This window comes from Panicum virgatum, chromosome 9K (genome assembly GCF_016808335.1).
Source record: "Panicum virgatum strain AP13 chromosome 9K, P.virgatum_v5, whole genome shotgun sequence".
Lineage (NCBI taxonomy): Eukaryota > Viridiplantae > Streptophyta > Magnoliopsida > Poales > Poaceae > Panicum > Panicum virgatum.
This window is the reverse complement of record NC_053144.1, coordinates 9,838,564-9,854,703: the sequence shown is the minus strand read 5'-3', so window position 1 is coordinate 9,854,703 and position 16,140 is coordinate 9,838,564. Positions and strand designations below refer to the sequence as shown.

Here is a 16,140-nt window from a genome sequence, read left to right as displayed (position 1 = left end):
TCCATTCAGACTTCTAAAATTCGGGTCGTCTGTTCAAGTGATTTAGAATTCTTGGGGTACCTTGTCCCTCAGCGGCTATATGTCGCCCGCGTGACACAAATCAATGATCCATCACCTGAAGGATTTGGTGAAACTAATTCGGCCAAATATTACTTAGCGCAAGAAGTCTAATATATATTTGTTTACTGATTCTCTATTGTGTAGTCAGTAGTTGCCGTACGTATGCTTTGAGTCCATCAACCAATAGTTTTCTTATTTTCTTTTCTTCTTCTTATTTTGTTTCTCTTTTCTTCTCTTCTATGTTGCTTGCTTCTTTCATACTTTTTCCTTGTTCCGACCTTGCTTCCTTCATACTTTTTCTTTTTCTTTTTTTCTTTTAGTAAATATTTTATAGATATTCATTTCCCCTTATTTTTTCACATTTTCTTCTTTTTAAGTTTGGATATTTCATATATAATATTCATATCGTCTATTTCATTTTGTGGTTTATGTTTCTTCCTTCTTTTATACTATGTGCATAACTAATAGAAAGATATTAGTATTTGATGTTTCCCCTTTTTTTCTTTTTAATATTTTGATTTGTTTGGTTCCCCTGATTTCTTATATAATTTTACTTTATCTTTCTATTTCATAGTAAATTGTTTATATTTTTATCTATCCTTTTATTTTATTCTTATTTAGCTTACATTCTCCCTTACTTTTTATACATAACTTCGTCCATTTAAACTTTTTCAAAGATTATAAGAGATGTTGTTTGTTCATATAATGTTTGTTCCAAGTATACAAATTGTTGTTCCTCTAAGTGTATAAGTATTTGTTTCTGATTTTATATTATTTGTCTGTGTTTAACTAATGTGTTCGCAACGTCAAATTATTTGTTTGCTTGTGATTAAATTTACTCTTGAAGTTGATGCATTTGTTTGCAATATTCATTTTTCATTATTTATGCTATACAACTAAATATTCACGATGTGTACTATTTGTTCATTTTGTTTAACTTTTTATTCGTAGAAAATAATGAAAAATATTTTTAAAAATATTATGTGAAAATAAATAAGTATGGTCATATTTTAAAAATTTTATTATAAAAAAGATAATAGCGCAATCTAAATTTAATCTAGATGTTCAGTTTAACAGTTATAACTTATTAGCTTCGGATTTGTATGCATGTAGGGTGTCAGCATTTTTTCTACTTCAACATGAATACATAGATTATCTCCTATTTAGCGTAATATACGCAACAATTAAGAAAAATAATGGATCAGCCTCAAACAAACCAGTACTTCGGTGAACTGTGCGCTTATTTCGGGTGATGGTTTGCGGAACAAGTGACGCGTAAACCGCACCCACCTGTTGGGTCCCGTATTTACCCATGTGCGACGCACGGCCGGCTGCGCGCGCTTGTTAACGTCCGAATTGGCGGTGGTAGGCCCCACACGCTCTCTCCGGACCGAGCCGAGCCGAGCCAAATCATCATATTGCTTTCACTGCCGCGGCTCGTCCTCCTCCTCTTGTCCTCGCCTTGCCGTCCTCAATTCCCTCGGCCTCGTTTCAAAAAAAAAAAAAATCCCTCGGCCTCCTTCCGGCCTTCCCTGTGCTGTGCTGTGCTGTGCGGTGACTTGTCCGCTACCGGGGGGGCTGCCGGGCTGCTGTTGACTGGAGGAGAGATCCATTCGTCCGCACCCCTCTTCTTTTGCCGGTAAGGAAATCTTGAACCTTTGCTTGCTTGCTTGCTTCCATGGATGCGATCCTTGCATAGTGTTTTCTTTCCGGGCTAGCTAGCTGTGACGACCTGAGCCCCAGCTCCAAACATTAGATTTGCCGCGGATTGCTTTGCTGCGTGGCGTGGGGGTAGCTTCCCTGATCGCTGTTCAATTCCCAGAATTTTGGGGAATTTCTTTTTTTTTAACCAGAGCCGCTATGCTTGCCCCTTCCCTCATCTCACCTAATGTTCTGATGATCTGATCATATCAGTAGAGAACGATTTCGTTATGGAGACCGAACCATTCGTTCGGTGCAGATGGTTATGATTTCTTATGCTACTCCAGTACTAGCTAGTGGTACTGTTTAATTTCTACATGAACAATTGGAGGCCGTCGGTCCGTCGCCCAGCATGCATGCTGACGGCAATTCATGGAGTATGAGTCTCTTTGGATATGGAGCCTCCCTCAGGTTCCAGATTCAGAAAGCAGTTGAAGCTTGTGCTTCTTTCTCATGCCAGTTTTTTTTCTTTTTCTTTTTCTTTTTATTGACTCGGCATCCGTGTCAACTCCTTGAACTATAAAAGCAGTTGCCCAGTTCGTTCTTGTTTTAATCCTACCGAAACAAAAGTTATACTGCCAGTTGAATCATAAAAGCATGTTGGACTCCTGGGACATTTTCCTTGTGTGGTTTGTTCTTGGATTAACTGATGAACATAAACACTGCTCCTCAAGGATCTTAGGTTTACCATCTACCACGCCTGAGCATGGGTCTGTTAATAATTAGTGCAACTAACGAGCGAAACAAATTGACTGGGTAGCTGAAATCTGGATCTGACCTTTGTTCGGTACTAACATGTCATTCGAGTAATAGCAAACAGAGTAACCAGTGCATTAATTAAAATGTAAATGGATGTGAACAAACCAACAAACTATTAGGTAGCGGAGTAATATGTCCATGCGAAAAGAATGTGTATTGCCTCACCTCTTCAGAAAGCACTATTTATTCAATATGTTGCCTTTCTGGTATAAGCCATACTGCATTGACACTGTAAAATTGTGGCCTCCATCAGCTTTATTGTGATGCTTTTATTGTGTGACCACTGGCATAATGACATCCGTGATCCTATTTTTTAGCATCATGTCGGAGACGAAGGACTCTAACACTGCTGCTCTTGATGGAAATCCTGAACCTATGGATCAAAGTGAAGACAATTCTATGCCATCAGCTCAGCAGCAGGTTATTTATTTTCTGCACTAGTTCTAGATATTATAGGGCCATCTAAATGTCACTCCTGCACTCTTTTTGTGATGGAATAACCAGCAAAGTTTCTTTAAAGTGGCACGAGAGGTTGTACTGAACATAATAATATTTTCCTCTGGGCAGGAAGAAGCAATCAAGAAGAAGTTTGGTGGACTAATGCCCAAAAAGCCACCACTCATCTCAAAGGTTCATTTCTGAATTTGTTCACTTTATCACAAAATTGAATAGCACCGCAAGATAAGATTGTATCCACATAAGGAAACTGATGCGATCAGTAACTGAATTATTCTCTGTAAATGTAGGATCATGAGCGGGCCTACTTTGATTCTGCTGATTGGGCTCTAGGAAAGGTATTATCATTGCCCTTTTATTTTCTTTTGGCTCCAGTACGTCTAATGTAGAGCATACTTGAGTTCCAAATCGAATGGTTTAATGTCCTGACATAACGCTTGGTTTGTACAGCAAGGTGTTGCCAAACCCAAAGGACCCCTGGAGGCACTTAGGCCAAAGCTGCAGGTACCACTCGTGCTATCTCTATATATAGCCATGCATATTCAATTCAGCACCCTATTCCAAGTGATGATGTGCGTTCTGCTGAGGTTCATCTTTTCTGGTCCTGAAATGAAATATCGCTTGTTCTTGTTTGTTTCAGCCAACACGCCAACAGCGACAACAACGTGCAAGGCGCTCTATTTACACTTCGTCAGAAAACGAGGGTAAGCTCTTTGTGCGTAATGCCTTTGATCCGGCCCTTTTGTACAAGCAAAGCTAAGCTAGGCATACTAGTTGAAGCAAATGAGGATGGGCTTTAGTTGTCTGAATCAACTGTTGACGCATGCTTGCAGACGGTGATAGCGCTGGTGCTGAGGATATGAACATCAACTGAAGTGGCCCTGGAATCTGCAGGACGTGCTGCGTTGTTGGAGAATTCAGTTACTTCGAGCAGGCAGCCCGCTTTCGGTCGTCGTGTGGGTTGATGGATATAAGAAAATCCTCGTTATCGAGTGTTGTGTTGCGTTTCCCCCATTGATGGACATAGGTGACCCTTGCATTAGTTGCATCTCCGCATGAGATGATGGTGTACAAGGTTAATTAGTCCAGCATTTGGCATGAGATAGCCTATGAAATTATTATACTGCATATTTATTTGTGGATAAATATATGCTGCGTGTTTTGTTGAGCATGTATGAAATTATCGATGACGGTGGTGGAGCTGCAGTAACATGATTGCTGGACCAATCATACCAATCAACTCTGCCTGCCTGCTCATGATGGCTGCTCGTTCTGTCAGTCAACTGCCTGCTCGCTGATGGCGAGAGTCAGAGAGGGACATCAGCTTCTGATGCGCCTCCGACCGACACGGCCAATACAGTGCTCCTGATGCATTTACCTTTTTTAGAAAGACAAAAATAAAACTGTTCCAACATTCTCAATCGCAATTAATCCAGTGTCGATTACTAAAGTTTTAACTGGAGAACCAAAATTACCACACAGAGAATATATAATGGTGTGCAGCCTGATGAACAAGGTAAGGCCAAAACCTGTTGGAGTAATGGGCTTGGCCCATTATTTCTAAAGCATTAAAAGAATTTAAAGCCCACTATTAATGCTAGGGAATCAATACTTAATTCCGTACCGGGAATTGAGGAGGATCTCAACCGACTTAAAAGGTGGACTTCGTGTACACCACTTGTGAAGCCGGTAAGAGGAGGACGGTGAACCACACGCGCGCACGCGCTCGCTCGCCGGGCCGTGGGCGCGGCGCGATGTGCTGAGATGAGAAGGATGTTTTGCAGTAAAGAGTATTAAAACAGAGGGTTAATGTCGTCACTAATGACCGGACATTGAAGGCTCTTTACGATGTCCAGGTTCGTTGAACCTGAGGTACATTAACTGCCGCTCATCAAAGCCATTCATGATGTCCAGGTTCGTTGGAACCTCTGCTCGCTGAAGGTCCTGCACCGGACATTGAAGGCTCTTTACGATGTCCAGGTTCGTTGAACCTGAGGTACATTAACTGCCGCTCATCAAAGCCATTCATGATGTCCAGGTTCGTTGAACCTGAGGCATATTGTGCCTATATAAACCAGCACCCTCTCCTCTCATCCTCACTCATCTCATCCTCACTCATCTCAAGCACTCATCCAGGTACTCCTCTTCAGGAGACCTCTCCCTTCTCCCTCAGCTGCTTTCTGCCTAGCGAGAGCAGGGCCTCCGGAACCTCTGCTCGCTGAAGGTCCTGCACGGGACGCGGGCAATTAGGTTTTTGGGAAGCGTCTTGACGCGACTGCTCGCTCCCTGAACGACTCCTTCGTCTACTTCCCGGCGTAACCGCTCGTGCGAACGACTACTTCGTCTACTTCCCGGCGTAACCGTTCGTGGGACTGCACTGCGAACATCTTCCTGCATCGACATAGTTCGGCTACTTCGAGCAAGACCAGTCGAATAGCATGTCTATTCCAGCTGGTAACGGCGCAACCGGTGCCTCCGGCACTGGTCCCGCCTTGGGGTACTTACTAAACCTACTCTGGTTTAATTCTTTGTTCATGCTTATTAGTGAGAATAACATGAACACATGCACATATCTTGTACACACATTATCACTCATCTATATCATGAAATTGATATTAATATTTGGAATTAAAATATACCGAAAATTGCCTAGATATCTAACAATCCAAAAACCTAATTGTGTTAATAGGCTTTCGGTATCTAGCTTTGCTGCATCAATCAAACCACCACCTTTTGATGGTTCAAATTACAAACGTTGGCAAGAGCGGCTTATACTGTGGTTAACACTATCGAGAGTGATCCATGTGAAAGAGGGTAAGCCTGAACAATTCTCTCCAGAGGAAGGGAGTGCGTTCGATGAGGCTGATATTCTCTTTCGAGGCTTGATCATTAGTGTTCTCGGTGATAACCTGGTGGATTCTTATATCCGTCTGCCAACTGGCAAAGCATTGTGGGATGCTCTTGAGGCTCAATATGGAGTATCTGACGCCGGGAGTGAGTTGTATATCATGGAGCAGTTCCTTGAGTACAGGATGGTCGAAGACCGTTCTGTAGTGGAACAGGCTCATGAAATACATACTCTGGCAAAAGATCTCAAAAATTGCAGCAAAGAGTCCCCATGTGTGTTACCCAATAAGTTTGTGGCCGGAGGTATAATCTCTAAGCTGCCACCTTCTTGGAGGGACTTTGCTACTTCTCTAAAACACAAGAGACAGGAGTTCACAATAGATGGACTCATAGGGACTCTTAATGTTGAGGAGAAGGCGAGAGCAAAGGACATACGTGGGAAAGGAGTTGTTGGTGCTTCAAGTGTCAATCTTGTTCAGAAGAATAACTCCCACAAGAACAGGAAAAAGCCACCGCAGAACCAACCAAAGACTAAGAAGACAACCACTTTTAAGAAGAAGAAGAAGACGGGAGCTTGCTATGTGTGCGCTAGTACGGATCACTTTGCTGCAAAGTGTCCGAACTGCAAAGGCAACGACTCCGCCAACATGGTTATTAGCGAGCCTGGAGGAACTTCGGGGTACGGTAATTTATTACCTACTGTTCTTTCAGTCTTTGGTTCACCCGAGTGGTGGGTTGACACTGGTGCTAATATTCATGTTTGTGCTGATGCTTCTTTGTTCTCTTCTTACCAGACCGGCGGGACTTCCTCCTTGCTGATGGGGAACGGATCACATACGTGTGTTCTTGGTGTTGGTACGGTAAATCTGAAGTTTACTTCGGGGAAGACCGTGCAGCTGAAGAACGTGCAGCATGTCCCCACCATCAAGAAGAATTTAGTCAGCGGCTCTCTACTGTGTAGAGATAGTTTCAAATTAGTCTTTGAGTCCAATAAATGTATCTTGTCTAAGTTTGGTACTTTTGTTGGAAAAGGTTATGAAAGCGGAGGCTTGTTCCGTCTTTCTTTGTCAGATGTTTGTAATAAAATTGCATACAATGTTATTAACGTTGATGAAACAAATGTTTGGCATTCGAGGCTTTGTCACGTTAATTTTGGTTGTATGATGCGCTTAGTTAATTTGAGCTTAATTCCAAAGTTCACTTTTGTCAAAAATTCTAAGTGTCATGTATGTGTTGAATCAAAACAAACTCGTAAGCCTCATAAGACCGCGGACGCAAGGAGCTTGGCACCCTTAGAATTAATTCATTCCGATTTGTGCGAAATGAATGGAGTGTTGACAAAAGGTGGTAAAAAATATTTCATGACTTTGATTGATGATAGTACTAGATTTTGTTACATCTATTTGTTGAAGTCAAAAGATGAAGCTTTACACTACTTTAAAATCTATAAAGCTGAAGTAGAAAACCAACTTGAGAGAAAGATCAAAAGAGTTAGGTCAGATCATGGTGGCGAGTATTTCTCAAATTTATTTACTTTATTCTGCGAGGAACATGGTATTATTCATGAAAGGACGCCTCCCTATTCACCTCAGTCAAATGGGGTTGCCGAAAGAAAGAACCGCACTCTAACGGATTTGGTTAACGCCATGTTAGATACAGCGGGACTTTCCAAGGAATGGTGGGGTGAGGCTATATTGACTGCATGTCATGTCCTAAACCGTGTTCCTACAAAGAATAAAGAGATAACTCCATTAGAGGAATGGGAGAAGAAAAGGCCAACACTGTCATACTTACGTACATGGGGTTGTTTGGCAAAAGTGAGTGTGCCAATAACCAAGAAACGTAAGCTTGGACCTAAAACTGTGTATTGTATCTTTCTAGGTTATGCTATTCACAGCGTTGGATATAGATTTTTAATAGTGAAATCTGGAGTACCTGACATGCATGTTGGTACTATAATGGAGTCCAGAGATGCTACATTTTTTGAAAACATTTTTCCCATGAGAGATGAAACAAGTTCATCTAGGCAAGAGTTCATCGAGGATGATGGCTCTGCTGAGCCGATAGAACACAATGAACATACACTTGTAGAAAATCCTGAGGAGGATAACAATGATGCTCCGAGAAAGAGCAAGAGACAAAGGACTGTAAAGTCTTTTGGTGATGATTTCATTGTATACCTCATAGATGATACACCCAGAACCATTGAAGAGACATATTCATCTCCTGATGCTGACTATTGGAAGGAAGCAGTAAGGAGTGAGATGGATTCTATTATGTCTTATGGAACCTGGGAGGTCGTTGAACGTCCTTATGGATGTAAACCGGTTGGATGCAAGTGGGTGTTCAAGAAAAAGCTTAGGCCAGATGGTACTATTGAAAAGTACAAGGCTAGGCTTGTGGCCAAGGGTTATACCCAAAAAGGAGAAGATTTCTTTGACACTTATTCACCAGTTGCCCGATTGACCACAATTCGAGTGTTACTTTCCCTGGCAGCCTCTTATGGTCTTCTCGTTCATCAGATGGACGTTAAGACGGCTTTCCTCAATGGAGAGTTAGAAGAGGAGATCTATATGGATCAGCCGGATGGGTTTGTATCAAAGGGTCAAGAAGGAATGGTTTGTAAGTTGTTAAAATCTTTATATGGTCTCAAGCAAGCGCCTAAGCAGTGGCATGAAAAGTTTGATAGAACTTTGACCTCTGCCGTCTTTGTTGTGAACGAAGCTGACAGATGTGTGTACTATCGCTATGGTGGGGCTGAAGGAGTGATTTTGTGCTTGTATGTGGATGACATACTGATCTTTGGCACTAGCCTTAATGTGATTAAGGAAGTCAAAGAGTTTTTATCTCAAAATTTTGAGATGAAGGATCTGGGAGAAGCTGATGTTATCCTTAATATAAAACTGGTAAAAGAGATCAATGGTGGGGTGATTCTTACACAGTCTCACTATGTAGAGAAGGTGTTAAGTCGCTTTGGTTATAGCGACTATAAACCTGTCTCAACACCATATGATGCCAGTTTAATTCTTAGAAAGAACAAAAGGATAATGCGAGATCAGCTGAGATATTCTCAGATCATTGGTTCATTAATGTATTTAGCGAGCGCTACAAGACCTGACATCTCGTTTGCTGTAAGCAAACTGAGCCGGTTTGTTTCAAACCCGGGAGATGATCATTGGAAGGCTCTTGAAAGAGTAATGCGCTATCTGAAGGGGACAATTGTGGCAGTACCGCCCTAATTAATCCGGCTCAAGTGCGCTAACCATCATCTTAAAGAGAATCCCGGCTAACACGCACTTCAAACGGAGTAATTCGGCAGTGCTGTCGGGTAAAGTCCCGAAGAATCCACCTTAGCGCCGATCGAACCCAAAGCTTACATGCAACCCACACGAAGGTGAGTCCAGAGAGTACAACATTTCACAGATACATTACATTACAGGGTCTTAACTTAATTATTACAAACCAAGTTCGAAATCTCTGAAAGGTACTTGAAGTTCAAATTGAATGTAGTTCAGAGTTCATTGCAGCGGAAATAAAACGAGTTCTAAACGACGATACATGATGTCATGTTGAAGCCCGTACGTGACATCACTCGGCATTGCCATCGTTGGCCGGAGTCGTATCCCACTCCACCGACCAACCAGGAGGCAGAGTACACGGCCAAGTCAAACTAGCAATCATGTCCTCAAAAGTATCACCTGAAACAAAATTGAGCCACAAGCAAGGCTGAGTATACTAATACTCCTCAAGGCTTACCTGACTAGGATATATCTAACCCTCTAACTAGACATGCAAGGCTTTTGGCTTGAGGGGTTTGTTTTTGCCGCAAGCAATAAAGAGTAAGTCCTTATTTCCCGATTTTAGCTTTCAAGTTCTAGTTTGATTAACCATTCTACATTAGCATCTATCCAATAGCATACATGGTGGAAAAACAATTATTTTTCATCATTCAACCATATTTCTAATCATCATTGTTCCACTTCTTACTCTATGTGGCAAAAGGGTTAAGCAGTCTCAATATCCGTGAGAGACGGACGATTCGAATCGAATTTGTTAACCTGGCCAGGCAGACCTAAACACACGCATGGGGAATGCAATCACCCACGCGACTTTTCCCCTTTTTCCCCGGGCATGAAACAGGCCCACCGTCCTAGGGTGCCCTGCACCCGTGCGTGACCATAGACCAGACAGTGGGGAGTATGTTCCACGGCCGGTTCCATCAGGTACTTAAGCTTACCGATTACCATATTCTCGGCATGTGGTTAGTACGTTCAAACGCTTAACCACCACTACCACACACCGCGGCCTTATCCATTTTGACTAAACAGACGGGGTATCACTAGTACAACAACCCCGCCCGTAAACCTTATATTGCAGTGTGCAGTAAGCATTCAACTCCTATGAGCTCGCGAGTGACAGGAAATCACTCGACTTCTACCGAACATTAGCATAGCCAACTAGCGACCTACACATACTAGTGTTCAAGCATAGGTACCTAGGATTATGCAACTAAGGTTCCAAACAATTCCTGCAACTTAAATACACAATAAACAGGAATACAAATAGTTGCATAAATTAAAATAGGTAGGACATGCTCCGGGGCTTGCCTTGCTAAGCAAAGTTAGCCTTGGGCTCTTCCGAACTTTGGTTCGGGTCTTCGGCGGCTTCAGTTAGATTAGTTTGGGCTTCACGCTGCTCACTCTCGGACTCGGGCACCAGCTCGTACGTACCGTCGGCGAGAGTATGCGTATCTATATGAAATGCACATGCATGAGTTGTGTGACCGTAACAATTTATTATTTACTTCACTATAAAGTGGTAAAATATTTTCTTTACATCTCCTCGGGCAATCATTTATAGAGTATTATCTAGATTAACTATTTCTTATTAAGTAAGTGGGGGTTTTGTTATTTTTAGAAAAGTTATTTTCAAGTGCAAGCATGGAATATTTAAATCCGCTGAAGGGTATAGCTTCTGAAGATGGAATTTTTATGTAGAGTCAATTACTTAATTACAAACGTGCCATAAAATTTTTAGCTATTTTTACTGAGCATATTAATTATTAAAAATGCATTAAACAGCCACTGCTAGGAACAATATTAATTTGTATAGATCAAACCGTGTAAGTACTAGTACTGAAAATTTAACTGAGTATTTATGATCCTATTATGAACCTACTGGAAAATTTTCAGATTTAACTAAACATTACAAAAGGCATGAAAAATAGCACAATGTACAACTGCAGTAAAGAAAAATAAATTCTATAGGTAGTTATACTGAGTACCAGGAGCTCAAACATTACTAGCATGATTAAGTACTCAAAAGAAAGCTTTAGTAAAACTATCAGATTTTTCTAGGCACAGAAGCTATTTTTCTCAGTTTAGTGCATTTATTCATAGCATAAATCACTTGAGCATGTTCTGCTTGGGTAAAAAGTCTATAAATTTTTCTAAAGCATCAAAGTAACAATTACAAATCACTGAAAAAATTTCAGCTTATGGTTCAAGGTGGAACAACTTGGAAAATTAAAACTATTTATCCTAGGCATACATAAAGTCCTAAATAAAACCTACATCTAGGAGTGTCAAATGTCTATGAAAATTTTACACAAGGCTATAAATCTAACATGTAACACACTGACCGAAAATGGCTAACATATCATGCATGTAACTTGAGATCTAATAAAAGCTACACTTTCTTTGTATTTTTAATATAGCAAAAACTATTGAGCTAAAGAAAAAGTGAATGTAACGAAAGTTGTAGGTTTTGATCTAAGGATTCCAAAACATTTTAGTTTGCATTTTTATGATTTTTATACGATTTTATATGGAATTTACAAGTTTGCTGTTTTTGAAAACAAAAGAAAAAGGAAACGAACTTTTGCATCTAGGCCCCTGGAACTTCGTTTTCTTTTAACCCGAGGTCCCTGGTCGGACCAGGAACAGAGGAGGGTCGGCGCAGCCTTTCCCGGCGAGGAGAGGCCCCGGCGATGGGGGCCCCACTAGGGAAAAGCGAGAGGGGCACAAGAGCTACCTTTGGAGGGGCTTGGGGCTCGAGATGGTGGCCTGTGGTGGCCTCGCCGCGGAGAGGGGCGGCCGGCGGCGGACTGGACCTGCGGCGGCGGCGTTCCGGCGGGGGAAGGAGGGGGTGGCCGGGGCCCGGGTGCAGGATGTTCAGAGCGGCGAGGGGGAGCTAGCTGAGGGGTCATTCTGGGCGGAGGGAGACCGGAGGGGCGAGCTCCACGGAGCAGCGGCTCCGGCGGCAGCGAATGACGACGGCGGCGGCGAATGACGACGGCGGCGGTGTTCCAGTAGGTATGGGCGGCCGGGACCTCGCCGTGGAGCTTCAGGGGGAGGTGAGGATGCCGTTTCGGGGGTTGGCTTGGACGGAGGAGGGCTGGAGAAGGGAGCTCGGCGGTGGAGCTCGGGTGGCGGCCATGGCGGGCGGCTGTGGCGAGCTCTGGCGCGCGAGAGTGGAGAGGGGGCGGGGCGAGGTGCTGGTCCGCGATGCAAATGAGAGAGGGCAGAGCTTCGCAGTGCGGCCAGGCGAAGTAGAGGACGCGGCGCTGGGATCGGCATTGATGGCCAGCGGCGTCGCCACGGTGTTGTCGCCGAGCTCTCGTCGCTTGGTGGCGTGCTCGACGGAGCAGAGGGTCAGCAGCAGGGCAGGCTCGACGGGACGGGAAGGAAGGTCAGCGGGATTGCACTCATGGCCGGGCAGCAAGTGCGGCGTGCAGCGGCGCAGCGAGCTCGTGCTCGAGTGCCCTGCCGCGAGCGCAGAGAGGAGGAAAGGGGAGAGAGAAAGAGAGAAGAGAGAGAGAAAAAAAGAAAGGTCAACGATTTGACTCGTTTCAAACTCAAAAATTTCAATGGAAACTCGAAAAATTTTGAACACGAAAGTTGTTCAAAATTCAAATTCCTACAACTTTCCTTTCAGTCAAAACTTCATTTGAGCAACGAGTTGAAAGTTTAAAATTTGAATGCAAGTTTAATGAACCCACTGTTTTTCGGGGTTATCTCCAAATTTCATGTTATAACTTGAAAAACTTTGAATACGAAAGTTGTTTATCTTGTCAAACTCTACAACTTTTGTTTTGGGCAAAAGTTTAGTTGAGCTATGGTTTGAAAATTATTTTTAAAGCATGTTGGTAAAGATTTGAATTAATTCATCATTTCATGTGACCACTTTAAAATTTGAATCTGATTATTCTTGCAAAAATTTTAAACATCACCTAGGGTGTCTATCGTTACATTCTATTTGTCATTTCATGGTGAGGGTGAAAAATACATGAGCACTCTATTCTACACATATCTTGCACACATACACCTAGATACACATACATACACATGCATTTGTAAACATACAAGAAATGCATTATCTAATTTAATCTTGATGATTATGCATGATGCTATGTTTAATATTTTATGTTTAGTGTTTTAAACACCCGGGGTGTTACAACAATGAACTTTGGAATTCACTACACCGGGTACCCAAGGGTACTAGAAGGGTATAGTGATTCAAATTGGATTTCTGATGCTGATGAGATAAAGGCCACAAGTGGATATGTGTTTACACTTGGTGGTGGAGCTGTTTCCTGGAAGTCTTGCAAGCAGACCATCTTAACGAGGTCAACTATGGAAGCAGAACTCACAGCATTGAATACCGCCACTGTTGAGGCTGAGTGGCTTCGTGAGCTCCTTATGGACTTGCCAATAGTTGAAAAACCGTTACCGGCAATCTTAATGAACTGTGACAATCAAACGGTAATTGTCAAGGTGAATAGTTCAAAGGATAACATGAAGTCATCTAGACATGTGAAAAGGCGGTTGAAATCTGTCAGAAAATTGAGAAACTCCGGAGTTATAGCCCTGGACTATGTTCAGACGGCTAAAAATCTGGCAGATCAATTTACAAAGGGTCTTTCACGAAATGTGATAGACAATGCATCTATGGAATTGGGCTTGAGACCCACGTGAGTCTTTTTATAGTGGAAACCTGTCCTATGTGATCGGAGATCCCGTGAATTAGGATGGTGAAACAAACTAAAGTCTGACTGTGAGAAGAGAACCTTTGTGAAAAGGGCTCATTCCGTGTATAAGGTGCATTTCTCTTCTAATCTGTATGGCAGGTTGGTCTATACCTTAATGTGTGCCAGGTGGTTTTTTTAAACAAATGAGTTGTTTTCTTGAAACAAAGATGTTGTCCTACAGAACATCTGAAAGGAACACACCTATATGAGTTTGACCACTGGTCATGGTCTATGAGAATTGGGTATTCTCTAGAAACTCATGAAGGGCCTGGAGTATGACTTATAAGCTCCAAACCGCGGGGATGCTTTTGCAGCCTAGTACCAGTGTAGGGCTCTGGTCAAACTTGTTTGCACAAAACTGGCAATTCAAGGCATAGTCCATTGCACAGTTGTGAATAAGTGTAGCCTTTGTCCTAGATGGAAGTTCAACTTAACAGTCTCTATCGAATACTGGTATATCAATGAGGGAATGAGGGTATTTCTAGTGTGGCTTAAATTTCTTGGTGGGGATTGTTGGAGTAATGGGCTTGGCCCATTATTTCTAAAGCATTAAAAGAATTTAAAGCCCACTATTAATGCTAGGGAATCAATGCTTAATTCCGTACCGGGAATTGAGGAGGATCTCAACCGACTTAAAAGGTGGACTTCGTGTACACCACTTGTGAAGCCGGTAAGAGGAGGACAGTGAACCACACGCGCGCGCGCTCGCTCGCCTCGCCGAGCCGGGCCGGGCCGGGCCGGGCCGGGCCGTGGCCGTGGCCGAGGCCGAGACGAGACGAGGCGAGGCGCGGCGCGGGGCGGTGCGCGTGCGCATGCGCGTGCGCGGCCGGACGTGACGTGCAGGTGCCGGTGCGGTGCGGTGCGGTGCGACGTGATGTGCTGAGATGAGAAGGATGTTTTGCAGTAAAGAGTATTAAAACAGAGGATTAATGTCGTCACTAATGACCGGACATTGAAGGCTCTTTACGATGTCCAGGTTCGTTGAACCTGAGGTACATTAACTGCCGCTCATCAAAGTCATTCATGATGTCCAGGTTCGTTGAACCTGAGGCATATCGTGCCTATATAAACCAGCACCCTCTCCTCTCATCCTCACTCATCTCAAGCACTCATCCAGGTACTCATCTTCAGGAGACCTCTCCCTTCTCCCTCAGCTGCTTTCTGCCTTCCCCACCGCTAGCACTGCGCGCACAGGTCTAGCGAGAGCAGGGCCTCCGGAACCTCTGCTCGCTGAAGGTCCTGCACGGGACGCGGGCAATTAGGTTTGTGGGAAGCGTCTTGACGCGACTGCTCGCTCCCTGAACGACTCCTTCGTCTACTTCCCGGCGTAACCGCTCGTGCGAACGACTACTTCGTCTACTTCCCGGCGTAACCGTTCGTGGGACTGCACTGCGAACATCTTCCTGCATCGACATAGTTCGGCTACTTCGAGCAAGACCAGTCGAATAGCATGTCTATTCCAGCTGGTAACGGCGCAACCGGTGCCTCCGGCACTGGTCCCGCCTTGGGGTACTTACTAAACCTACTCTGGTTTAATTCTTTGTTCATGCTTATTAGTGAGAATAACATGAACACATGCACATATCTTGTACACACATTATCACTCATCTATATCATGAAATTAATATTAATATTTGGAATTAAAATATACCGAAAATTGCCTAGATATCTAACAAAACCAACGCAGCTCAACTTGTAATGATAAGTTGTGGGGGTCGCGAAATGCTTGGAATAAAGAAGGTGAGTTGATCACATTTCGTTCTCCCTTTCCTTTTTCGTTTTCTTTTGACAAAAAGAAAAGGATGAATCGGTAGCGTGATGCTAACTCCATTAAAGGGCTTAAAGCGAAACAATAAATAATTACTGCTTCCTTTTGTCATTATATATATTCCACTAGTTATTAAGCTACGAGAAAACAAAACGATGACCCTTCAGATTATTGAATTTCTTACGAGTAGTTTTTTTCCGTTTAGTTTTCTTCAAGTCAGACCAAGGGTTGAAAAAGGATACGATGAAATTTCCTATTACCTCATTCTCTTGTACTTTCTCAGGAAAAAGGGGGAGAGCATTAGTATATGTGAGAAAATGCTAAATGGATAAACCTGTTGATATCAGTTTAGCTACAAATTCATTTGCAGGTGACGTTTTCCTCAAGTGAACACAATGACGACCAAGTTCAGTTGTGCTGATTGAGCACATCACATGCAAGCCACACAGATTAAATCAATTCAAGGCTATGTGCAACGAACTAATAAAGCAATCAGTCTGCTAGCTAGCTAGCTGGCTGA

At 43.1% G+C, this 16,140-nt stretch overlaps 1 protein-coding gene across 1 annotated transcript; it reads left to right on the top strand.

Moving 5' to 3' along the window:
- The first annotated feature begins 1,501 nt into the window (after positions 1-1,501).
- Positions 1,502-4,156, top strand: LOC120649988. Its single transcript, XM_039926942.1, has 7 exons — positions 1,502-1,699; positions 2,838-2,940; positions 3,088-3,150; positions 3,267-3,314; positions 3,427-3,480; positions 3,617-3,680; positions 3,810-4,156. Exons 2-7 carry the CDS (start codon positions 2,842-2,844, stop codon positions 3,848-3,850), a joined length of 369 nt encoding a protein of 122 aa, XP_039782876.1. The 5' UTR covers positions 1,502-1,699; positions 2,838-2,841; the 3' UTR covers positions 3,851-4,156.
- The last annotated feature ends 11,984 nt before the right edge of the window (positions 4,157-16,140 follow it).

Bases quoted from the DNA above. Each gene is read 5' to 3' on its own strand.
- LOC120649988 (XM_039926942.1), top strand. From the start codon at position 2,842: ATGTCGGAGACGAAGGACTCTAACACTGCTGCTCTTGATGGAAATCCT. The intron at 3,151-3,266 runs GTTCATTTCTGA...CTGTAAATGTAG, and splicing joins AGCCACCACTCATCTCAAAG to GATCATGAGCGGGCCTACTT. The intron at 3,681-3,809 runs GTAAGCTCTTTG...GCATGCTTGCAG, and splicing joins CACTTCGTCAGAAAACGAGG to ACGGTGATAGCGCTGGTGCT.